The following is a 26191-nucleotide window of genomic DNA, read 5'->3' as shown; positions in this document are numbered from 1 at the left end:
AGCCAGCCACCAGGAGGAGCAGTTTTTGTAGAGACCTCACTTCGAGACGAGCAAGTGGATGTCCATTTTTTTTTTTTTTTTTTTTACAGTCTATAATCTCAACATGTTAGAATACACACAAACAAGCTAACATACATGTTCTGGCTGAAGCTTTGGCAAAGTGAACGAGAAAGTAGTCACTGGACGGTCAAGATTATACTCTGGTGTTGCCACAGGGAAGAAACTGATGGGTAAACTTGAAGGATTCAATGACATTGTTTAGGGATGGACCATGAGTTACTGATAGTGCTATTCTCTGCTCAACACATGGGGTGTGGAAGAGACAGAGAAAGAGGTCAGCGGGTGTGAAGGTATGGGGGTGTGAGCGTGTGAGGGAACACTCATATAGGTAAATCATTGTGGAATTAGTTAAAAAAAAAAAAAAAATTAGTCTGTGTATACTTTTGGTGACAGAAAAAAATATTTGCTAAGTTTAGCTACATCATTATCCTTTATTTCCTGTTAAATCATAGGCTAGTATTTTATGCTGCAGTAAGTATTTGACACAATATTGTGAGTGGCCCAGCATTTTTTCCATTGTTGGCTTCTTGTTTTTGGCGTTAAAAAGCCTTATTTTAAATCAATATTTACCTTAATTAAATGATCATAAAAAGTAAGCTTTCATGTGTATTTCAAAAGTAAGGGTCAGGGATGAATGATTCACAATGATTTTTTTTCCTCCTCAGTCATCTTAGACACCTCCCTAAATGTCTCATCTTTGAATATACACATTCAAACAGATAAACACAACATTTTGGCAGAGTTATAAAAACTGTAGCTTAAATTGTAGTTTTAAAACGTTCCCAAATATTCTGTTGTCCACGATGGCAAAGACTATTTTATCCACATATTTTTTCAGTCAATTTGCATTGAATCATTCAGAGTAAAAAGAACAACTGATATTCAAAAAATATATATATATTTTCATGTGACCTGAATAAAAGAGTGATGCAATTTCAATTAATCTCTTTATTCAAAATAGATTTAGAGCCACAAAATGGGATCAGGGTCATCATAGTGTCGGTAGCAAACAGAGTAGAAGTATTTGTGTTGATCCTCAGAGGTAGTCTGGATACTTGTATGAAGAAAGGCACTGGGATCTCCCCTCCTCCACGGTGACGCACAACAAGTTAGGTAGGCAAGGGCAAGTATGGTGGAGTCTTTTCCCAATGAAGGGAATCTGAAAACAAAGGTGGAGACTGGTGGTATAATATTTATTTATTACAAAACACAGTCATTCTCAACATTTGTCCATCAGGCCTCCTGAGTTTATTCATTTATTGGTGTTTGATAAGAAACAACACAAAGCTGCATTACTTCTTGTGATGCAGCAGACTAAGAAGTGACACATGAAATATGTTCAGCTGAAGAACTCTGCACAGCCTCAAACAAATTTTAACAAGTTGTGTCAAAACTGTTCTGAGACTACACGTTAAAAGAAATGGGTAGAAATTATGTTGCTAAATTTTATGGGGGGGCTTCCACATGCAGATGCAGCATTATGAATAAAGTATAAGACAAAGAACATCCAGAGTTTGCTATGTATTGAAAGTATCTGAGTGTGACACCAAGTATTGTTGTAACACATTTGGAGAGCCATACTGGCAATGAATTTATTCATTTTGGTTCATTGACCTAGATGTGCCACACACACACACACACACACACACACACACACACACACACACACACACACACACACACACACACACACACACACACACACAGCTGAGATGAAAATATTTTGGAGACTATCTCACCTTGTGGCTCAAAGGGTGACATTCGTCTCCTTCCTGTCCCGCAGGTGTACACATACGCAGGCTGCGGATCCACAAACTCACAGCACAACACATCCCCTGCGTGCACTGAGAATCCTTCTCACATGCCTAAAACACACACACAGTCAAATGGTGAAGTTGGTCTTTATGTACATGTAAAAGGCTTGTGTCAGCACTTGTTTTTATGGAGAAATAATGGAATACAATTTTCAGCCAGCAACAAATCCAGTTTCCAGCTGAGAATAAAGGTTATGACAATATTTACTTAAAAAGTCATTTAATACTGAATAGATAAATGCTTTCTCACTTACGCAGCTCTTGTGTCATATCACCCCAAGAAAAAAAAGACACTCTAGGATCAATGATAATTTATCCTTGTGAGAGCCAGCATGAGTGGCTGAGTGGCAGCCTTGGATGACATGAAGGGCACACTTCAAGAAAAAATGGTTTCAAAAGCAAACCAGGAAGAAAAATCGAAAACACTTTTTGTGAATGCACCACAAAGGCTCATGAGCACTCAGGCTGACATCTCAACAAACAGCTGTTTTCATATCTGGGCAGGGGAGTGTCCTCCAGGTTCAGGCTGTTCTTATAAAAAAAAAATATATATATATATAAATATATATATATATATATATATATATATATATATATATATATATATATATATATATATATATATATATATATATATGTTGTTTTTGTTTCCTGAATTAGGGGTGAAACTAAAATGCTAAAGCAAATCATAATTCTTGACATTATCAATCAAATACACAGTGCCACAGATTGCTCAAACAACTATACTTACAGCTAGCAAAACTGCTTCATTCATAAAAGTCAGCCGTCAGAATTAGCATGACACCTGTGGTAATAAGGGAAATGTTTCATAGGTTCTGAAAAACTAAATAATGCAGTCACCTCCTCTGCAGCACACAACACCACACTGCATCATGCCCCCTAACTGATATTCACCACACTTTGAGATGTGGGCCTGTCCAGTAGTCTGCTCTGATAAATTAAAGCTTTATCAAGAATGAAAAAAAAAAAAAAAAGACGTAGCAAAAGCAGAAGACAGGGTATGGAAGATGCTGAGAGGGCAGGTTTAGCATTCAGGCAGCTATACAATACTCGTCACTTGTTATTGAATCTCTTTGGATTGAAAGAAGTGCAACATATCATAATAATCAGCTTTCATTACAAATCTTAATATTCTAATTTGTCTTTGCTTCAGAAACACCAAGTGTCCGCATGGTGATGTGTTGAAAAGAACTGCATGGTTGCAGGCATACCTGTTGCTTCACTTTTGAGACAAACCTTAACAATGAAAATGCTTTAAAGCACAAAAAGTATTTAGCTGTTGCTCCAACTTACCCCAGTGATGACAGCTGAGGACCCCTGGGACACCAACAACAGAGTGAAGAGAAGTGGAAAGACGGTCCTCATGATTAAAGGCTGTTTTTGTGCTCCTGTACTTTCCAGATTTAAAAAAAAAACGATGCTGACCGACAAGGATGATGCTGTTTGATGTTGCCTCATGTGCATATATTACAGCCCAGCTAGACAACTAGTCCCTGTACTCATGCGCTGAGTGTGCGTGGAGGTCCATATATCCAGCCTACCAGTGAAAAAACTCTGACTCACTGTAACGTTTCGGTATCCGTAGGTCGACTTTTAAAGACTTTATTCTGTGACATCGATGTCTATGTCCTCACCTTTGCTTATTCAAAAGATGTTCTCTGCCTACCCGATGACTTCATGAAGTCAAACCAAAGACAAAGACTGATTTACATTTCTAGAAGCTGGTCCTGATCAAGGACAGTGCAGCATCCTGTTGTATTTATGGAGTCTTTCAGCCTTTCAGACGCCGAGGTCACAGATTTGAAAGCATCTTTTCAAACACTCTCCACTTTTCACAATGTAAGCATTTCTATCCAGCTCTACCTTTGAAAATGGAGATGCCTGAAGTGCTACCTCAGACTGTGAATTTTAAAGCTGAATACTGATTACCTCACACTTGACTACATGTAGTTTTGGAAAGCCCATTCATTGCAGTACATAGATGAATATAAGACCTTTTCCCTTTATCGTCAAAAACCAATCAGAGTAAACTGTAAACATACAGAGATTTTGTAATGAATGGATAAACTGAGTTTTGTGTTTCAGATATGCATTTATCTTTGTATGAGAAAGTATGATTTTTGCTGCGTCAATTCTGAGCGCCTTGTTCGCTGTCACAGAGCTAAAAAAGTGCTATGTGTGGGCTGATGCTCATGATTTGTACGTGTCTGGGTTTTCCTGATTTTTTGATTAAGATAATGTGTTTAAATTCATGTTGAAAAAATGCAGAGATGTGAACAAGGAAAGCATGATTGATTATAGATAATTTGGGTAATTATTGATAGTGTTAAAAAAAAACTCAAAAATGATGCCTGAGATTTTAATGTCTGGATACAGTTCATCATTACTTTTGTGATCACTGTAGGAAGTTACATCTGAGTTAAAGAGAAAAAGAGCTATATGTCTGTAAAGTATTTAATACTTTTATTTTCTGCTATGGCAGATTTTTTATTATTATTTTTTTTTTGAGTTGCTGGATCTACATTCTGGAGACAACATCTATACCAACCAGGGTCTCTGTCTGGCGCAAGGCAGAGGGTTGGAGAAGACCAAATTCTCCATCTTCACCATCTTCCAGGAGATTACCAGATCTAAGCTGTGCAGCAAGCATGCATGATACACACATACATTTTACCCAGGCAGCACATACATTTACACTGAACAAATGGATAAACATTAATATCAGACAGTGACATGCTGTGAAGGGACACTTCAAGATTTTTTGTTTGGTTGTTTTCATTCAATTTGAGCTGTGAATCTGCTATTTGTCAATTCTGAAAATAAATGTATGTGTTCACCTGTGGCACGAATCCATCCCTCACTCCTTGAGTTGAGCCTGAGTATCATGCTGAAGTGTTTATCTTACCAAGTTACACAATGAAAAGGCATCTTTTTAATATCACACAGTATTCCAAAAACAGGCAAACCAATATCACAACATCACAAAAAAAAAAGAAAAAAGAAAAAAAGAGAAATAGAGAGGAAAGACAAAACCCACATGACCTTTTTTCAAGCATTTAATACCATCCTCTTTTGTCAAAAAGTAAACATTCTTATCAGAATCGGATGGCCTTTACTGCCATTGTAGCCATTATTACAACGAAACTATAAGTGTAGCTCTAAGACATGCATAAAGGATTTAAGACAATAATATAACTACTAATAAAAAATAAATATATTGTACAGTATATCAAGTCCACTCCAGCATCCCATTACAAATTAGTTTACAGACAACATTTCATCCATACCATGTGTTAATATTGAAAGGGACTAAGTAGCTCCAGCTGTGTTGAGAGATATTTTGTTCACTCAGCTCTCAATCAGTAAATGCATTAGTAAGTATGGTGAAATAATAAGTTGTACAATTGAAAATCTGAGAAAATTGAAAAGTTATAAAAGTATAAAACTAAATGGCATGCCAGCACACCATTGTTCCATAACAGCTCCCTGAGGTGTGGAGGATCACATTTTTAACACAAAACAATGGACTAAGTCAGGGATACATTGTCTAGGTGACATCACGGATACGTCTGAATTATGAAGCTTCCAGGATTTAAAAGAAACATATAAACTGTCAACCGATATATATATATATATTTTTTTTTTTTACTTTGTTTTTACAATTAAGTTCCACCATTCATGCTGCTAATATTCCAGCTGAAACAGCAACCTGTTGTTCATCCAGTCATGATACTGATTAAAAAACTTTAGCTCCACCTACAGGACATGTCTGTCTGATTTATAATACCTTATTTGAACAAATACAAAATCCTTAAGCAATTGTATCAAAATGGAACATAGACTACTCTGAATCATCCATAAACTGGGAAAATGTTTGGAGAGATAGAGTGGGTTATATTAAACCAGGCCTAGTATTATGTATAAATCTACTATTTTAGTGTGTTTTCAGTAGCAGAGCAGTGATAGAGGTGGGTCCTCCTCTGAGGAGGAGCTAGAAGTGAATTCTGAGTGAATCTGTGTGCTGTTTGAGAGAGCTACTTTGTTGCTTTATGCGTTCATTCAGAAAAAACACATCTGGAAATAACTATTCGAAAAAACAAAAAATTGCCTTATCAATGAAAACTTTCCCCCTGCAGTACCTCCCTGAACCCCTTGTTCAAGACCGCTGATTTAAAGCATTTAAAGGTCACATGTAATGCATAAATCACTTTATTAAGTATTTAAGTGAAATTTGTGGGTCTTTGGCTTTCCTCCCAGCCCACAAAATGTGATACTTAAAGACAAAACCGGCACTTAGTAGTGCTTGTGAATGTAAAATCCTGACCTAAACGAGCTGTTTGGATTTTGAGGATTTGCCGATGTTAGCGTTTCTCTTTTTTGACAAATCAGGAGCAAGTCTGACCTGATTGGTCCACCGGAGCAGACACCCCCTTAAATTCTTTGTTTTGATAAACTTACAATTTGGGCAACTCACATAACACAAATGCGAAAGAGTGATAATGTCATGATGAGAAGCTTAGTAGGGTGTGATTGGGGTGCAGAGAGAGGGTCCATGCAGTTGATCTATCAAGCCATGACAAGATTTGTTCTCGATTATGGATGTTTCTTTTATGGGTCAGCTTCTAAGTCTGATGTGCTTCAGGCCAATGCTGTGCTGTGGTGCTCTTAAAACTTCCCCTGTCCCTGCTCTGCTCCTGGAAATAGGGGAAATGTCCATGCATTTAAGGCGCACAAAACTGGAGCTGCAGTACTGGGCAAAAATTAATGGCTTCCCTCAGTTCTCAACGTGTAGGTGCTTACTGCAGGAGCCCTTTGATGCTGACCCCAGGGTTTGGTACTGACCATTTCTATATGACTCAAGTCATTGGGCAAAATCACGAGGATTAAGAAGTGACAGCATAACACAACATCTGTGCTGTGCCACCCTGGTTAATCCAAGAGGTAGATGTCAACCTGAGCTTTCCCAAACAAAAATCAAATGAAGGGATAGGCCCTAAAGTAGAACATCAGATAAATGCAGAGGAAAGCTCTTATCTAAAAAAATATTTACAGATAGCTCTTTGAATCCAGAGAGTGGTACGGCAGGATTTGGAATATATGTGGACCAGCTCAGTTATGGATTTAATTGTAGAATTTCTGATCAGACGTCTGTGTTTACGGCAGAGCTACTGGCAATCCTTTGGGCCTTGTGGTGGATAGAAGACACTAAAGTGGCTAGAGCACTGGTTTGTTCAGATTCTGCTACTGCACTTAAGGCTTTCAGAGGAGGTAGATCACGGGCTCCAGAAATAATACATGAAATTTTGTCTGTCATGTTTAGAGTTGAGAAGTCTGGTGGTGAAATCTAGTTTTTCTGGGTTCCTGGGCATGCAGGGATACAGGGAAACGAAAAGGCGGACTTGATAGCTAAAGCAGCTCTCAAGAAAAGAGGAATAGATGTGAAGATCTCTATGGGGAGAGTTGAGACAAGAGCAAAAATTAAGGAATGTGTGGAGAATGACACTGGGACACTGTGGGTTGAATTATGATTTACACTTTTTTAGGGAACATAGTTCAGGACTTCGTGAGTGTGGGAAACGTGTTACACCAAATTCTGTGACCCGTCGAAAACTGTGACTGCAGGGGGCAATAGTGAATTCTTTTTCAGCATGGCCGTCTTGGTAGACGGGGGAGTAGAAGAAGTAGAAGAGCATTTACGCAAATTACGGAGGGATTACGGAGGGATTAAGCTTTACGAAGTTTCTTAGTGTCTTACCCATGGATAGCAGAGAGTTCTTACCAATGTATCCTAACTGAGACTCTTAACTGTATGGATATGAACAATAAAGTGATTGCCACCTATTTGTGCTGCATCAAAATGTATAACTTGAATGTGTGTGTGTGTGTGTGTGTGTGTGTGTGTGTGTGTGTGTGTGTGTGTGTGTGTGTGTGTGTGTGTGTGTGTGTCTGTGTGCGTGTGTGTGTGTGTGTGTGTGTGTGTGCGTGTGTGAGTGTGTATGTGTGTGTGTGTGTGTGTGTGTGTGTGTGTGTGTGTGTGTGTGTGTGTGTGTGTGTGTGTGTAAATTTGTAGGTGCTTTACACATTTTTACAGGTGCATAGAGAGTTAATGTGACCAGCTATTTGCCGTCAGAAAGTGTTACCCTACTGTATCTGCATTATAATAAACCCAGACCCTAATAAACGTGTAAAAATGAACTCCTCCATCTCTCCACTTCATTCTGGACCCATTTCAAAAAATGTGTCACCTCTTATACGGCCAGCAGAGCCCAGGTCACTATTTCTGATAGCCATCAGAAACTGTTACCTTACTGTATCTGCATTATAATAAACCCAGACCAGTACATGCAGTAAGGTAACAGTTTCTGATGGCTATCAGAAATAGTGACCTGGGCTCTGCTGGCCGTATAAGAGGTCACAATTTTTTTTAAATGGGTCCAGAATTGTAGCTGTCGCACAGAGATGATGTCTGTATGTATATATGTTTCTATTTTTGTATCAATATTTGTTTTAGGATGTGTGAACCTTGTCTTGTCCTTTGCTGACACCTGCTGGTGAAACACTGTATTGCGATGGGTAGTGTCATGCAGTGTTCACATGACTAATTGGAAGAGGTGCATGGGCTGCTCTGGTCCGCAAATTACTTGTGGGATGCAGACAGCGGCAGTCGAATCGAAAGGAGATATTTTGTTTTTGGAATATTGAGACAAAGAAAGGACTTTAACAACTCCTAAATTTCTGGACAGAAGGCGCACACGGTATGTTATTGTATTTTGTTTGAATATGTACGTTTTGTTAAGGTTTGTTTTTAAGTATGTTTTTTACGTTGCTATGTTATTTTGCTCTAGTTTTTCACGGTGCTTGACGGTCAAGGGAGAGTTTGCTGTGGCAAAGAAAAGAATAAAACCCTGTCAAACATCAGTTGGAGCGTGGCTGATCTGTTCATGAAGAAAACTTTGGGAGCGGTTACAAGAATGAAGTGGGGAGATGGAGGAGTTACAAAATACACAATTTTATGGTCTGGGTGTATAATAATGCAGATACAGTAAGGTAACAGTTTCTGATAGCTATCAGAAATAGTGACCTGGGCTCTGCTGGCCCTATAAGAGGTCACATTTTTTTTGAAATGGGTCTATAATAGAGGGTAGTGGTGGAGGAGTTACAAAATACACCATTTTTATGGCCTGGTCCTCTTTATTATGTCTATGGAAACACCGCCCAGCAGTACGCCTTGTAGCGTCACAGGCACGAGTACGCATGCGCAGGCCTAGTCTGTTTATAAGTTTAGATAAGATAAGTCATACTTTATTATCTTATCTTACCTGCTGTTTATTGTGAGCCCTTTACGTTTCAGCAGCCGAGCAGATTCAGGCCGTTATTCATTTTACTGAGGAAAACATTAATTCATTGAGCTTATGAAAACGTCACGCTGTTTACGAGCTGATGTCTTACATCTGTAGAGTTTAGTACCCTGTTTGTGTTTTTGGAAACTGTGCACAGTAGGTATAGCAGCCGAGAACACAGTCTCGAATAACTCGTCGATGAGTTACTGAAGATTTTGCCTGTTTATTTCACTTTTTATGCATAATAAGTTGGTATAGCGCCGCGGAGACATTGGTTTATACAGCCTCAGTCTAGTTTAGCATAATAAACAGCTGTGAGACAAGATTGACACATCTGCTGGATATACAACTGCGCTACTGGGATGGCACTAGCGCTCCTCTACGCTGACCACTTCACAGTGCTGAGCCTCCTTTCCTTGCTGGGGACACTACATGCACTTGAAAATGGTAAAGGGATTATTACGATTTGTATGTATTGTTAATGCCAGCTCGATATTAGCCTGTAGCCATCTGTTAGCCTCTAGCTATCTGTTAGCATTAGTAGCTCGCAGGCTTGTGAACGTGTTAGCTCCATCACTCGAGTGATGGAGCTAACACGAGCTAACACGAATCTGCTGCAGATGCGAAATCAACTTAAAGCCAAGATAAAAAAAAAAAAAGAAAAAATAAGAAGTACCAACAAGAAGTAAATGAAAATGCATCATCCTAGCTCTCATTTCTGAAAGTTTAAAGTCGTGGGGGATGTGTCCAGATGTATAACAAGGGCTGGTTTGGATTCACCTCCAGCAACCGGTGGGGCTTTAACTTTGTCCTGTTGAGTTATAGTATAATTCAACTCAGGATAACTGTCCGCGGCTCCTCTGTCAGCACCATGCCGTTGTTTAGAGTTAAACATGACATCTGAGTGACACCTCATTGTTAATAAATTTGGTGTAGACTTAAAAGGTTAAGGCTATTTCTTAATGTGTATAGACTTGTGATTTTTTACTCAAATGCCAGTGTAAGGCCTTTGTAGTTGAGAGTTTCTGTGTGACTTTTTTCCTGCAAGACAGAAAAACATTTTTTTTTTAAATTTTGAAACAGAATAAAGCAGTGTCAGTGTTACACTGCTACTCTTATCTATCTATCTATCTATCTATCTATCTATCTATCTATCTATCTATCTATCTATCTATCTATCTAAACATAACTATTATTGTGCTTTGTCTTTCAGGTGAACTTGTAGTCACAGTGAAAGAAGACAGCGATGCTGTTTTACCGTGTGCCCCCAGCTCCAGGGAGAACCTTGATTCAAAGCTGTTTGACTGGAAGAAAGATGTTGATGTGGAGGTGTTCATTTATCATGCTTACCGCACTTATGGCAACGGATTTACAGGTCAAAATGAACAGTTTGTCGGCCGAGTCTCACATTTTCCAGATCACCTGAAGAATGGCAACGCCTCCATAAAGATCACAAAGACCAAGGTGTCAGATAGTGGCACCTATACCTGTGAATTCCCTCATTTTCAGCCCAGACAGATATTCAGCACTCGACTTGTTGTTGGTAAGTACTTTGAGTGAACTTTTGATCTTTGAAATCTTTGTTTTTAAGCTTTCCAGCTGTTTTAGATTTTTAGGTATGATTTTTGCAAGCTGTCCACTCAGTCTTCGTAACCTGCTCACTAAGCAGTATATTTCTTATCAGCAACAAATGTCTTTTTGATTTTTGGTTACTGCAAATAGTCCTGGTGAAGGGGCAGAGCTTTTCCTCAGCACTTATGTGTTGAAATACAAATCTACTGTGAGCTGTTTTCAGCTCACAGACAAAATGAAACGACGGCAGTAATACTCAGCGGGTACAGCACACCTTTTCCTGCAGTTCAAACACCAGGATTAGTAGAATACGCTGCTGACATGTTGTCTTTTATTCCCTGTGAAATTTCCTGTTTCTTCTTATTTTAGCCTGAAGAATGAAATCTTGAAAATGTAATCAGCTCCAACTCTTTGTGGCTGTTATTTACAAAAAAGAAAAGCTGAAAACAGCTCTGTAGCTCATCTGTTTCTCTTCCATCTTTCCACTAACCTGCTCACTTTTAACTTTTTACTAACATTTGTATCCTTCTTTTATTTTCAAGCATCTGAAGTCAGCACTTGCTGACTGCATGTATTTCTACTAACATTCTTACATCATGTATAATTAAAACACTAGCTGAGGTAAATTTAGGCAGATGTACTTTTAGTTAAACGTTCTTATATAACTCATACAGAGTGTGTATAAAATACTTTTTTTTTCTTCTTATCAGAGCCTATCATTAAAGACCGATCAGCAGAGGACAGAGGTGAGTGATGATTTCTCTGATACATTATCAATGCTACACCTCAGAAGGCTCCATCAGCGTTAGTTAAAGATGTGATACAGTACCTTCAAGATGACCACTGTCTGTACAGTGTAGCTAAGGACGGAGAGTTGTAGAAGATAATATTGTGAAAGTGGCGCTGCTTAGCCGATTAGCATGTAGCTTGACAACTCAAGGTTTCTGAGCTCCAAGCTGATCAAGGCTATAACAGTCAATTAAACTTGGCACTCATTAGTCCCACAGGTCCCACGCTTGTTTGGTTTAATGATTTGAAGGATTTTCTGATTAATCTCCACTGAAAACTGTTAAATTTGTCTCTAAAGTTAAATGATGTTTCTTTGTTTGCCTCTTTACAGTTATTTAACCTCTTAAAAATCCGTTTGAAGCCTTTTCATTGACACTTCCTACAGAACCACGTTTGGACTGATCACCAGAAGCTCCTGAGCTGTAGAGATTGTGTATAGTTGTCTCTGTATCATGCAGCACAGAATGTTAAGATGAAGGTATTGCGTCTGAATGTTTTAATGTCAACCAGCCTCTGAGCGACTGAGTTGTAGCACTCATAATGTGGAAATCATCACCACTCAAGATAAAACTGAGAATAATTTAACTTTGATTTTGTTATTGACAAATAACACTCAGTGATCATTTCTGACTAGCTGAAACCTTAACATGTTTTTTAATATTATTTCTGTTGGTTTAACCAAAGTGGTTGTTCATCTTAAAACTGTTTCATTTGATAAGTAAAAAACAAAACATTCAATTTTCTTTTAGTGTCAGCTCAGCTTTGCTCTACCTTCCATATTTTTACATGAATCTTAACAAATAAATTATAGTAACCATTAATGAAGTAACATTTCAAACCTATATACCATAGTCTTTTTAAAGTAGATGTTGTTTTTATTAGTGTTTTTTTTATTTACAGTTTTCAGTGGTTGATAAATCACTGCACATTCATAAGGGTTTTTTTGTGCTCTTGTTTTCCCCTCACAAATTAACCCCAACTTCGATCAAGGAAAAGCAAATAAATCTTAAAACATGTCTAACAATTGTGAAACCAACATATAAGTTAAGTAACATTGCATTATGTTCATAGTGGCATCTTCAAAGCCATACATCGAGATGCTCAACCAGACACAGGACTGGGCTCTGCTGCAGTGTGAGGTCCGAGGCGTCTTTCCAGAGCCTAAACTGATGTGGAAGGACAGTGCTGGAAACATCCTGCCTGCTGAAGAGAGCGAGCGGTACCTCGAGGGGAACAAATACTACATCACTCTTAAAACTAATGTGACCAGGACGGACCAGTACAGCTGCATAGTTAGACAGGAGGAGCTCAAACATGAGATCCCTGCGAAGATATTCTTGCTCATCAATGGGAAACCTGGTATTTAGAGTCCAAATATTTATTTGTTCATGTGTTTATAATTTCAGCTGTTGTGCAGTCTGACCATGTGATGCACTTACTACAAGTGTTACATCAGCTTCTTTTGGTGTGTTTCAGAGAAAGAGGCTGAGAGCTCATTAGCTCCACTTGTCTTTGGAATTCTGGCTGTTGGATGTTTGGCTGGAGTTTTAACTCTAGCTGCAGGTCAACTTTTGGCTGTGAAGAAGTGTGCACCTTGCCGTTACAGAGGTAGGTGTATCATGTGAACACCACCATATTCTAAATCACCTTTATGTGGTGGTTCAGATCAGGTGTTAGCTGGTGGTTCTTATTGATCAGATCATGTGGATGGCTTTAAACATGAGCAATCACACTTTGCGTCTACCATACATCTCCAAGGATCTCTTCTGCTACGATCCAGATCATCTGTGTAGGGATGGGAATCAAAAACCGGTTACTGTTGAAAATCAATAAGCAATGTTTCTGTCCATCCATATCGTTAGCTTTTGTGCTTAACGATTCCCTTATCAATTCTTTACATTTTGCCGGAGCCGCCGGGCCTTACGTCGACTAGTCTGCTGCAGCTATCTTAGCTTAGCAGTTAGATTACGTTTCCCAAGAAAACTCTGATTCAGGATTTTCAGCTTGAAGTTTTACTGAAGAACTGACTTCATAAAAAAAATGTCACTACTCTCTCTCAGGAAATTCATATTCAGTATATCGAAATGGTATAAATCACCTTATTTAGCAAAAAAACAAAATAGCGCAAGCTTGATGCTAATGTATATGGGAAACTGCATCGATATGCTAGCAGTTAGCACACATCAGTATAACTTTAGCTTCAAATTAGGATTTCGACTTTCATCACAGAAACATATCACATCAACTCTTTGTAAAAAATACTGAGAATTTCAAATGTGAAAAGCTAACAGGCTAATGAAAGGCTCATGGCTGACTTCATAACTACAAACAGCTTCCAAACAACTTAAACCATTGCTATAACCACTTTGAGACACTAGATGGCCTACTTGAATTGTTAATATATTACAACACAGTTGATCAACGTCATATTGTGCAGTTTTTACCTGTTTCTGTATAATTATGCTCATAGATATCCAGACTCAGGGACCAATTACATTTTATTCATTTACAGTATAAACTCAATTGAATGTTGTTGACACGGAAAACCTGTAAAGCTACTTTTTGTACCAAGAAAATTCACAACAGGAATTGATAAGGGAATCGATAAAGAATCAGATCGATAAGCAGAATCGATAAGGGCATCGGTATTGACAAAATCTTATCAATTCCCATCCCTATATCTGTGTGTCTGTGTGTGTGTGTGTGTTTGCACTCACATCTTTACTTAGTAGTCCTTCTGTGATCTATTCCTTTGAAGCTCGTTTACTTTTATCCATAATGCAGTGTGGGGCTGAAAAGAAAGCATCATCAAACTCATCTTTAAATTTTTAAGCATTTATACCTATACTTTTAGAGAGTGATTCTCAGCCATAAAACAGCCACAGCCAACCTTAAATAACTTTCTTAGTGTATCTTTAAGGTGACTTAATCAACTTCAACAAAGTGTGATGTGGTCTCTCAACTGCTGCTCTCAGCAGAAATTTTTAATGTCTTTTTAGCTGCATTGGTGCACCAAGTTGTGACAATCATCTGTTTATTGTTTTTAATGCATTTCTGTCTTTGCTCTGTTCTCAGTCATGGACTATTTATCTGGACTGAAGCCACAACGTGATTTCAGACAGAAAAATGATAAACATCACGAAAATGGCAACATAACCAACGGCGGTAAGTTCTCTTCTTCTAAATATTGTTTATGTCAGGACCAGGTAATGAATTAGGAAGTTTCAGATATATATTTGAACTCTTCTTCTTTGGTTGATTTTGTGGTCTTTAATTTTTTTTTTTTAGTATGAGGAAGATACAAATGGCTTTGTTACCAAAGTTTACACTTTGTGATTTCTTCTTTTCTCTTTTTTTGCTACAGGGCCTGCTGATATACCAGAAAGTTTAAAGATCCCACTCACCTCATCTAATGATGCCACATCAAGTTGAAAGGAAGTTTAGGGGTTTTAAGAGGAACTACAACACAAGGCAGCTGAACAACGTCAAAACACTGCCAGGTCAAACCAGCTCTTTTGATACTAATTTGCATGGATATCATTTATTATCATTTTAAACCTATCAGGAATTTTTTGCTGGGTTACCAACTACAAAAAGAAACAAGCAATATGACTGAGTGTGTGACTGAGTAAGAGAGCTAGCGTGAGATGACTAATCAGTCACTGTTTCAACTGGTCATGTGACTACCTGCCCCCCTGGTACGGCACATTAATCAGACAAGATGGAGCACAAAGAAGTAAGTGAGGCGCTCAAGGTAAAAAGAAACTCTTCCTCTGTTATTTGGTGTTATTTTGGTTACCGGTTGGATGACACAGAAAAAAGATGTAACTTTCAAAACATGCAAAACAAAAGTGGCATAAATGTGCTATTTTGAATACAAACAAAACAGTACTGTTGTGCTGTACATTGTTGTTTGTATACAGTAAGTTTGGATATTTTTACACAGTTAAAATCCTCAATCCCTGCTTTTTTCTTGATTTTTCTCCATGATAACCAAGCAAGTCTGGAGACTCATGACACAACTTTTTTTAATTAAATTGCAAGCACAATGCAATCGCAATATTGTCCACCTAATCGCCAATCGCACCTATTCCCCAAATCGTGCAGCACTAGTTTAAGGCCATGTCCACACGTAGCCAGGTATTTGGGAAACTTCATATATTTTCTACTTTTACACCTGTCATCCACACGAAACCACAGCTTTATGTCTTTAAAAACATTTTTTTTTAAAAGCTCGGGCAAAGTGAAGATTTTAGAAAACTCTGGTTTTGTGGTTTTAGGTGGTTGTGGTAAACAGAGTTTTTGGTTCTCAAATATCAAAGCTAAATGACGAAGGATCATCCTGATTGGCTGGCACAGGTTTTACGTCTGGAAAATACTGCAGAGTATGGGTTTGGCATGCCTCCAGCTGAAATCATCGGCAGATTTGCCCGCTGCATGTGGACAAAAGTATTTCTAAAGACGAACGAGGCGGGATACTCGTTTTTGAGAATACCCCGTGACGTGTGGACATGGCCTAATTCTGAGGGGCTGAACAATATTGAAAAGAAAAGCATCAGGAAAATTAAGCGGCTGTGTTTTTTTAATGTGAATCTTTTTGTGATATTTTGAACAAAAGCCATGTTGTATCATGGGTGTTTCGTATCATACCTTGTGTTGACTGTCTCCCTATGAGTCATCCGAATAGTGTCAGCTCCTGCCTCTCTAAAATAAGATGAAATAATTTCTTTTCCAATCTGACATCTCATTTGGAAGGTTACTGAGATTATTTATGTGAAGCATTGTGACAATCATATCCGTGTCACAAAAGCTCGATGTAAAACTTTACATGTCATGACTGCTCGGTTGCCTTCAAGACACAACCATGTGTGGTTGTTCGGTCTGCTCTAGTACAGTTTATTTGTTAGCTTACAGGGTGCATTCTTTATCAAGCCACGCTCTGAAAAAGGATCATGTAGGTGTGTCAAAAGCTCTGCTTACAACCCCAAATAAAAGTCTTTTGGCGTAATAACGCCTCCTAGAAGCTTACAGCTCTATCCACTAGTTTAGAACTGAAGAAGCCTTTCAGATATGGGAGGAGGAATGCCTCTAAGCTTTGAACTCTGCGACCTGGATGACCAAGGCCTTAATGTGAAGCTTTTTTCAGTTTGTTCAGTCACTGGATGGGCAGCAGCTCTGCTCTGTGCTAACATGAGGTGTGAGGTGAGGTCCACGTCAGGCTATGTGTGTAGGCTTGCATAGAAACAGGACTTTGTGTTGCTCCAGTGTTGATTGGATGCAGAAGTCTGAACGAGAGTTTTATGAGATGGTGCAATACCTGTAGTAATAATAGAAGGGCGGGTGTGGGGTCTTTGGTGTCTTATCCTGGATCTGCTGGGGTTAAGGGGTATGTATCATAAAAATAATAAAGTAGAAGAAAGTTTGTTCTAGATGCTAAAGGATGACAATGCTGGTTGATAACTGGAGAGTTTCATCTTCTGAAACATTGTTGATCTTTAGCACTGTGAATAAGCTGCCAGATAAGGATAAGGTGCCAGATAAGCTCTTCACACAAAGCTATAATTTTCTTTTTTTAAAAACATTAATATAAATTATTTTCTTCAAAGCTAGAGTTACGAAAAAGGATTTTGAGGATGGAGCTAGGAAAGGAAATGAAAAGATTGCACCTCTGTTAGCACTTTAGGGACCCAACTTCTTCCTGCTGTTTTCCTTCCTGACTAGTTCTCTATTTTTTAAATGTTTATCTGTTTGTTTGAGTTCTCCTTTTTTCCTTATTGTTGTAGCATTCTTTTCCAATCTGCTCTGTTCTTTATTTGGTTTGACCAACATGTTTATGTTACTGACGCTCAGGATCTGAAATTAGGAGATGTCATAAATAATCAGGTATGATGAACTGAAACTACCTTTGATATGTGTAAGTAAATAGATGTACTTATTCATCATTACCCTTGGGGTGTGGTATTAGATTTTTGTGGTTTTACACTCACCAGCTGTTGTTCAAAGATGCCGATGTACCCATAATGTTTTGCAGGTCCAAACATGAACACAATCTCACACTCTGAAGTTGTAGCCAGTAAAAAGGTAGTTAAAAAAAAACCCTGCACTGTACACTGAAGGTTTCTCTGAATTCTGAAGTCATCTTAGATCATTTCCACAAAATATCAGTGCAAGGGAAGAAACACTAATCTGCTAAAATTCAGTTCAATGAAGGGAAAGTGTAGTGATGCAAGAACATTGTCATAATTTTCTGAATGTAAAATCTTTGACATTAAGATATGAGTGAATGCAATATATTTTTTTATTTTTTTCCATGTCAGTGTTTGAGTGTTTATTTTTCATAAATGGATTTTTTTTTTTTTTTTACTATTTGTCATTAGCTGTCAAAAATGTCTGTTAACATTATGTTTTATACCAAAAAACAGTGCTTAAACAGTTCATTAGACCACCATCCAGTGTAACCACCACAGCCTTAAATTTACAGTTTGTAGCTTTTTACCAAAATTAACATTATGCTATATTTCTGGGATGGCTATAACCATCAACTATAATTATTATTGTAATTGATGGGTTATTAGATGTACTTTTACAAAAGTAGAAAAAAAACAGAAAAGCACATTTATTTTATTTTCGATTGCCAGATTACAACTATTTATTTTTATTCCTGAGCATTAACATGTTTTAGTGGTTCATGTTATTCTGAATTTCTGAACATGAAATCAATATATGAGAAGGACAAAGTCTGAATTCAAGCGCTCCATGATTCTGGATGTTTTTCTTGTTTTTATGACTGGTGGTCTAATAAATTTATTAAGCACTGTGAACTTGTAAGATACTGAGGTGAAGTAAGTTGAGCTGAAGTCTGACAATCTTTTTTACAGTTTGTCAAACAAACAATAAAAAAAGTTGAAAGGATTCTGAGTCAATAAAACATGATTATTTAATGTTTGTCTTTAGTTATGAATCCACATCACAGCTGTTTGTTTAGTGAGTAGGAAAAAAAAAGTGAGTATTTACATCTACTGTCATACACATCACAGTTTACACCCATGCTAACACAACAGAGACTTTTATGTACATAAGAAAGACTTCTTAGCGTCATGGTACAAAGAAATGCCTTCAGAGTAAATCACTGTCTGGATTTGTCATTGATGCGAAATACACAAAGTAATAATAAACCTCCCTCAGAAGCCCTGAAATCATCAGAATCATTAGACAAAAGGAACGTTCGCTGCTGTTTAAGTTTAAAAACAAAAGAACATCAGAAAGTACAAGGCAAGACCATCACAATCTACATGTTTACAAGGTTGGTATAAATACACTCTCTCCTTTTTATGTACACAGGATCCTCTCCGTATCGTCAGAAACAAAGGAACACAAACAGTGAGTTCAGTGGTTTTAGTTTCACAACATGCTCTCTGCTAACCTGCGCCTCACTTTGTGAATGAAACATCAAACTACAGCTGCAGAACATGACATCATCAGCACTCGTTCTTTCATTTCTGCTCTGGGGCAAAAAACAAAACAATAAATAAACAACCTGCAGGACTTTCTCTTTTTGTCGTTTCCATAAAGTGCCAAATGTTGTGCATTTTTTCTCCTTAGACACTCAAAAGTAAAGTAATGAATATGAATCATGATGGAACAAAACTTCCACTCATAAAGAAATAGAATAATTTACTCAGGATGTCAGATAGATGAGGCTCAAAGCTTTCATCTTAACAGGCTACTGTTAAGACTGTAGTGATTCTGTTTTCAGGGGCAGGAACAAACATCTGATGACCTGCTTTACAAACTTTATCTGGGCAGGTGAAGTCTCTTAGTAGATTGAGTTTTATGGCTTTCTTTAAAAAAATTAAAGCTTTTTAGCTTCAACATGGCCTATAAAACTTGTAACAGACTTTTTTTTTCGATGATCTGAAGCATGACTGCCCCACTTTGCTGCTCCTACTTTGAGTCTAATATCTCAGAAATCAAGTCAAAGAAGACCTTAGTTTATTCAGATGCAGCTGACTGCATTCATTAAACATCAGAGTATGTTTCAAATAAATAAAAAGTTTTTTATACAAAGTCCTTTCTTTAATACTTTTGCAGATAGGACACATGAATACACCTATTTAAACTTTCTTCAGCGGCAGTTTATCAGTGTAAAGGAATATAGTTTGATAAAGACTCAAAGTTTTGATATGGAATAATTTTCTGTCACATGCATCTCTCTTTTTTAAATGATGCTCCACTTTTAGTTTCAAAAGTATCACATGGTTCACAGATGAGACTTTGTATATTTAACGTTATTGCTGGATGAGGCGTTTCCTGAAGCCCCATTGACATTAATTTTTGTCTTTAAACAACTTGAAATAAGACATTTTCTGGAATGAAAAGTTGAATGTGGCTCATACCAAGTGTAATAAGACAATTTTTACTTAAAATAAGACAAAAACACTTGATAAGATTTCAGTCTTTTTGCAGTGTATGACGCCTTTGAGTTTCTAAATTATTTTGTTCTATTATTCTGAAACCAAATGAATTTAATTTTTAAAAACAAAATTTTTCATTTTGAACAGATTACACAGTAGGTCCTCCAGATCAGCTTAAAGATGGGCCATTTTTCTTCTTTATTCTGTCCCTCGGGTGCCCCTGTAGTATTTTTTGCATGGTTTACAGCCAAAATGTAAAAAAAAAAAAAAAACTCTAAAATGTTTGCTTTAGTTGCCGTCTCTTTAGACCTAACCACTCCAGTTAGAAGAGCCTTATATGATAACATCATCATCAGCAGCAAATCTTATTAAAAACTTGCAATTTTTAGATCAGTGCTTTTTACAGATTCAGGGATTTCTACAACTTATGAAGATGTCGAGGTTTAAAAATCTGCAAACATTAAATTTGAACATCCAGCATTGTTACTACATATCAATGTTTCAAATATGGGGGGGGGTAGAATAGCTTATTTTTCACCTGCTGACAGCAAAAGGAAATGAAGAACCACCTCACCTTTTTGTACCTGCATTAATAAGATTCTCAGATTTAACAACATGGTCTAAAGTTTAAAAATAACGTAACTTCACAGAGAAGTTTCAACTCTTTAAGTGTTGCTTGGTCCCAGAGTTTCAGGAGAAGGAATACACCCCAAGCGTACCTCTTCGAGCACTTTTACCAGGGGGTCTGGGTCAAATAATACACTAAATAATAAATAACATTATGTTTTCAAATATATTAAAGGCTTTAAAGAGACCCCTTCAGAAAGAGCATTTTTATCAGATCTGGATGGAACAGCGTGCTGTTCAGAAGCTATGCTAGGTGGGCTAAGAGCTGTTCACATTTTTTTTTTTCATTCAGCAAAAGAGGGGAGGAGTGAGGATAGAGCAGAATCAGAGAGTTTGATTAAAAAAAAAGACAAAAAACTGAATAAAAACCCTTCACAGTACTGAAAGACCAGGATCACAAATTAAACGTGTGTTTCAGGTGATTTTCTCCTCCTGAACTTTGTCAGTGCTCACGACTTCACCAGTGCTTTAAGTTTGAACCTTCACAGTCTCCGTTCGAGCTGAAACTGAGTGATAAAACATGCATACAAAACAGTTTCCTCACTACAAAATGTACACTTCATTAATTTTTATAAAAAAATGGCAAAAAGTGTATAACTAGTTTATATTTGTTATAGTTAATTCTCTATAAATGTCATCCCTCTGATGCCAGGTACGCATCTCACCTCCTGGCAGATAAACATCTGAAACATCTCAAGCTTACATTAGATTATTCTTCAAACCCTGAAAATGTGAGTAAATGCAGCCTCATAAATCTGTGTGTGAGTGTGTGTATGTTTGTGTCACCTTTTCCTCCCAAACAAGTGTGTCTCAAATCATCAAGCAGCTACAAACAGCTTAGGGAGTCATTTCTCTTGCATATTTCTCCATCTGTTTCACCTTCTACTCAAAGTCTGAGGATAAAATATAATTATATTCTTTCATGTATTATTATTATTATCTCTATACAATTTCAAAGTCTTGCATGGGAAACATAAAAACCTCCTGTTCAGTCTCATCTAAAACTCTAAAATTTCTTCACGTTCTCGTTGTTTTCTGCTGAGTGAGCTCATCATTCATCAGTACATACCATCCTTTATCCCTTAAGTCTCTAAATCCTTTAATAATTCAGCATTAACAGAAAAATATGTGGATATCTTTAGTCGTTTTTGTTATTTGTGTTTTGTTAAAGTGCAGTTTGCGTGAGAACCTTCAGCAGTAAAAATGGCTTTATCTCTTCTTACAAATCCCTCAGAGTGTTTGATCAGTGTTAGGAGTAAGAATAAAATAAATAGGAAGGTGTGTGTGCAGTGTCAGGTCAGGTGAAAAGTAAAAATATGGATGCAGACATCATTATCATGGATTCAGTCAAGGGTCAGTGAAATACTTGTCCCTTTAAAGAAGCTTGGCGTGCTTGGATGCAGTGATGAAAAAGATGATTTAGACCTTCATATTTCGGCTTCTACTCTCGAGGACATCCTGCGTTTGTCGCTTGTCTCTTCACACTTTTTCTTCTTTCACTTTTTCACTCTCTTCTAAAAAAGTTTATATTTATTCCACTTCTACGAGTTTCTACAGATCCAGGCAGACGCCTCACTCCTCGCTGATGCCGTGCTCCCACGCCACCTTCGCCTGCTCCTCCTTGGTGGCAGCAATGATGGGCTGGGAGATCTTGCGCGGCATGGGTCGGGGTGCAGGTGGCGGAGGTGCGGACTGGGTGCTGAGGGGGTCCTCTTCAGGGATGCAGCCCTCTCTGAGATAGGGTTTGGGAGGCAGGACAGGAGGGGGCTCGTGGAGGTGGTAGAGAGGTGGGTGGTGGGGGAGGTAGTGGGGGTGGCAGTGGTGGTGGTAGAAGTGGTGGTGTGGCTGGGGGTGCTGCAGCCCGTCCATCTGCTGCTGCTGTGGTTGTTGTAGAGCTCCAGTTGAAACCTGAGCTGGAGGCTGGGGCTGGATTTGACCGCCTGCCTGGGCCGGGGTGACTCCTCCGGGGGCAGAGTGGCTACGGCAGGGCGGGGGTTTGACCCCATCCAGGACCTCAGGCTCGGAGACGCTGTATCTTACGGGCTGGTAAGGCGAGTCCAGGTCCTCCTGGTCGGTGGTCCAGGCCTGGCTGCTGGGGACGGACTCCAGGGTGTCTGTGCGGCTGGCAGGGGGCTCAGAGGAAGCAGGGCCGCCAAAGTTGCTCTCGCTGAGGGAGGAGACTCCAGAGCTGGCGCTGCCCGATAGGGTGGAGTTACTGCCATCCAGGATGGACTGTGGACTGGTGGGCGAGGCAGGTATAGGGTGCAGGGGAGACTGGACAGAGAGGATGGGGACAGAACAGAAACATTACATATGTCCAACATTACAGCTGTTTCATCGACATCAAAGTTTTTCATAGAGGAATTAGTGAGACGACCCAGTGACTGTTTGGGTGAAATTGGACACAAAGACGTTACAAAAACATAAAATAGGAGAACACTGAAGAAAGATTTATTACACCTTGTTGGACACTGATGGACTTACTTCATTTACCTTATTGATAACTGCAAGTGGATTAGATGCTTGCCTGTATTTAATCTTTCATCCTCTTTCAAAAGAATATTAATTTCTGTAATCATAAACCAACCAAGAATATAAAAGAAGATCGAACACTTCAATTACAGAAATCTCAGAGTTACCTGAGTGTTTTTGTTAAACCGAAACAAAAAAATATTTTTTTGCACCTTCAATTGCTGTTTTTCAAATATGCTTTTTTATTTATTTTGGATTAATGCAGATGATTCTTGGGACACAAGGCACACAACCGTGTCTCGAGATTTTACAGAATACTCTCAAAGTTTTGAAAAGTTTTCTGATGATTCATAAGATACCAAAAGTGCCTCAGGATGTTAAAAGGAGCTAAATATTTTCCAGGATCTTGCAAAAGTTTCTTGAGATTCGCAAACTATTTTAGACACTATGGTGTCTTATGCAAAGTAGACTTAGCAAGAAAAGAAACTCTCTGGGATCTTCCAAAATGTTTTTAGGATCACACTAAAGATTCCTAAGAGCCTGTGACAATAACAGAGGTATGAGACCTTTAATTCTGCAAAACATCATCAGAACTTTGAAGAAACATTCTTTGGGGTCTTGCAAAAGTTTCTCAAATATGGCAAATGTTTCCTGGAATCACTCAAAGGGTTTGTTTTGAGATGATCTGCATTTTTTGATGGTAACACAGGATCTGCAAGAAGGTTCTCAGGATCGGTCGATTTTGCATTTTAACTGATGTTCCAGGGACTCTGCAGTTTGTGTTTTTGAACATAAAACTAAACTGAGTAGGGAATCTGGGACTTGGGAAAGCAGATTGTGACACGCTGATTGATTTTTCACAGTCTTTCTCTGGATGACTCAGTGAGAAATGTAGATGTGTCACTTTCACTGTCACAGGTATGGTATGCAGTGATTTTTTTCTTCTGCAGCTTCATCGAAAGTTTCATGCTCACGTTGGACAGAACTGAAAACACTCAGTGAAAACGTAAAAATCTAGGCCAGTGAGCAAACAAAGATCCACACAGAGAAGCGAACATGGACGACAGACGGACAGACACAGACAATCATCAGCCAGACCAACATCAGGAGTGAAGAGGAGAAGGAGGAGGAGGAGAAGGAGGGACAGGAGGAGGCGGGTACCTTTCTTAAGGAGCGCGCAGGGAGAGCTGGAGGGAGGTCGCTGACCTGGTGGTGGAAAGCATCAAAGTGCATCGACAGGTGTTGCCCTACAAGGGAGACACAGCAGGACCGACTGAGAGAGATGCACACACTCACACATACACACACACACACACACTCTCTCACACACACACCTCTGACCAGTGAGAGGAAGAGGAAGTGAGGAGGAAGGGAAAAGGAGGTTTGCAGGAGAGATGGAGGAGTGTGTGGGAGGGGAGTGCTCACAGAAATCTGGATTCACTCAAATACAACATTTTCTGTCAGAGCAGAAGCTTCATAGCCCAGCGACTGTCTGACTGTAACTCAGGTTTTTTTTTTTTTAATATATGAGCAGAAAGTTTGAAGCGTCAACAACACAAGAACATTTCTCTGACTTTAGATAGATAACTCTATTAGAACATTTATAAATACCTGTGTAGAGAGGCCTTAAAAACAGAACAATAAACCAAAGCAACAACTTTAACTGAAAAATTCAACACAAATCAGTGTTTGTTCTTCCTGAGTAAGAGGAAGAAAAAACATTTTTTCTCCTGCTTTGACAGTTCTTGTTTTTTCTCTACCTGATGGAAATGTCTGCTCCACTTGTGACAACAACACATTTTGTTATAATTAGTGGTGGGACTTGATTAAAAAAATTAATTGAATTAATTATGCCATTTGTAATTAATTAATCGTAATTAATTGCATTTTAATCACATCAATATTCAACATCAGAAGCAACATTTTTCAATTCAAACAGATTTTGGTAGAAGTCTAAATCATTGAATGTTCTCATACACAAGTTTAAACAACAAAATCCTGTTTGTTTTGTTCAGAAGATGTTTTTTTGAGGACACTACTTTCAAGTACATTCATCAGCCGTAATGCGGTAAATAGTGCTGTCAGGAGATTCAAAAAATAATCTTATTAATTACAGGATTTGTAATTAATTGATCTAATCAATCACATTTTAATCTTATATCTGCTTAAGGTCCCCACATAAAGAATTTGAACTGTAGGGCATTACAAATTATAGTGCATGACTAATCGAATGAATACACGAAAAAGAGAAGATTTGTAAATCCTTTTTTTTTCAACTGACAATATTAATTAAAATGTCTGTGTTCCCAGCCATTGACATTCGATTACTGTTTACTGTGTCTTTGGAGTAAATTATGTTTTTCAGCGGAGGGAGGCAGGGTCTGGTGGAGATTGTCAATCAAAATCCTGCTCGTAAACTACTGTGGGTGGTGCGCTCTTTGGATGAGAGCTCAGCATGGATATGAGGAGAAATGTGAGATGACAGAGACACAGAGAGACGCTGCGAGTCAGAAAAGTTCAGGCAGCTCACGCTCTGAGGACGTGTTGCTGTAGTTCAGAGGGAAAGAGCAGCGCCATCGTGAGGAAAGTCGACGGAGATCATGGAGAGGATCAAAGAATGGAGCGCCCGAGGTGAACGCGATCAAAAAAGTTTGAAATTTCTATTATTTGGACCAAAAACAGGAAGAGAGACATCAAAGAAGAGAGTCCACTCTTCTTAAGTAACTTTGGTGTTTACATGGTCAGAGAAAACATTATTATTTGGGTCTTAAAAGATCGTTCAAGATACTCTGAAAATGGCCGGTAGCTAATGAGACAATCTTGCGTTGATTTTTATAACGCATTAATGTGCGGTGTAATTAATTAATCTAATTAACGCGTTAAAGTCACAGCCCTAGTTATAATATGTGTATTTTATTTATAGTTTGTTACATGCCTGTGAGACACAGATTTTTATTTTGGCACACTAGAACAGCTCATCTGACATAATCACTATGCTGAGGCCTTAAAGTGTATGAGTATGGCATGTTTCAGTATATGACGTTTGGAATTAAACCAAAAACCAATGCTGGTCTTGTTTTTT

At 38.3% G+C, this 26191-nt stretch overlaps 3 protein-coding genes across 7 annotated transcripts in view; 1 reads left to right on the top strand and 2 right to left on the bottom strand.

Moving 5' to 3' along the window:
* Positions 1 to 1047: 1047 nt before the first annotated feature.
* Positions 1048 to 3284, bottom strand: prok2 (prokineticin 2). Its single transcript, XM_074678497.1, has 3 exons — positions 3189 to 3284; positions 1800 to 1925; positions 1048 to 1219 (listed from the first exon to the last, which is right to left on the bottom strand). The coding sequence occupies exons 1-3, from the start codon at positions 3258 to 3260 to the stop codon at positions 1097 to 1099; spliced, it is 321 nt and encodes a 106-aa protein (XP_074534598.1). The 5' UTR covers positions 3261 to 3284; the 3' UTR covers positions 1048 to 1096.
* A 5918-nt stretch (positions 3285 to 9202) lies between these two features.
* LOC141798053 (V-set domain-containing T-cell activation inhibitor 1-like) lies at positions 9203 to 18519 on the top strand. 2 transcript variants are annotated; one of them, XM_074679827.1, is made up of 7 exons: positions 9203 to 9682; positions 10449 to 10778; positions 11518 to 11553; positions 12668 to 12955; positions 13073 to 13204; positions 14672 to 14761; positions 14961 to 18519. In XM_074679827.1, the coding sequence occupies exons 1-7, from the start codon at positions 9598 to 9600 to the stop codon at positions 15026 to 15028; spliced, it is 1029 nt and encodes a 342-aa protein (XP_074535928.1). In that variant the 5' UTR covers positions 9203 to 9597; the 3' UTR covers positions 15029 to 18519. The 2 variants fall into 2 exon arrangements, with proteins under 2 accessions (XP_074535928.1, XP_074535937.1); XM_074679836.1 differs by lacking the exon at positions 11518 to 11553.
* Positions 18516 to 26191, bottom strand: part of LOC141798023 (dedicator of cytokinesis protein 3-like) — a 272445-nt gene continuing 264769 nt past the window's right edge. For all 4 annotated transcript variants that reach the window (XM_074679790.1, XM_074679799.1, XM_074679807.1 and 1 more), the window contains 2 exons: positions 24271 to 24356; positions 18516 to 22911 (listed from right to left, as the gene is read on the bottom strand). In XM_074679790.1, coding sequence (XP_074535891.1) covers positions 22210 to 22911; positions 24271 to 24356 — 788 coding nt within the window. In that variant the 3' untranslated portion in view covers positions 18516 to 22209. The remainder of the gene's footprint in view (positions 22912 to 24270; positions 24357 to 26191) is intronic.

This window comes from Halichoeres trimaculatus, unplaced genomic scaffold (genome assembly GCF_033239565.1).
Source record: "Halichoeres trimaculatus isolate MK-OKI-2021-1 unplaced genomic scaffold, fHalTri1.1 fHalTri1_scaffold_1, whole genome shotgun sequence".
NCBI lineage: Eukaryota > Metazoa > Chordata > Actinopteri > Labriformes > Labridae > Halichoeres > Halichoeres trimaculatus.
This window is presented reverse-complemented; position numbering and strand designations above follow the sequence as displayed.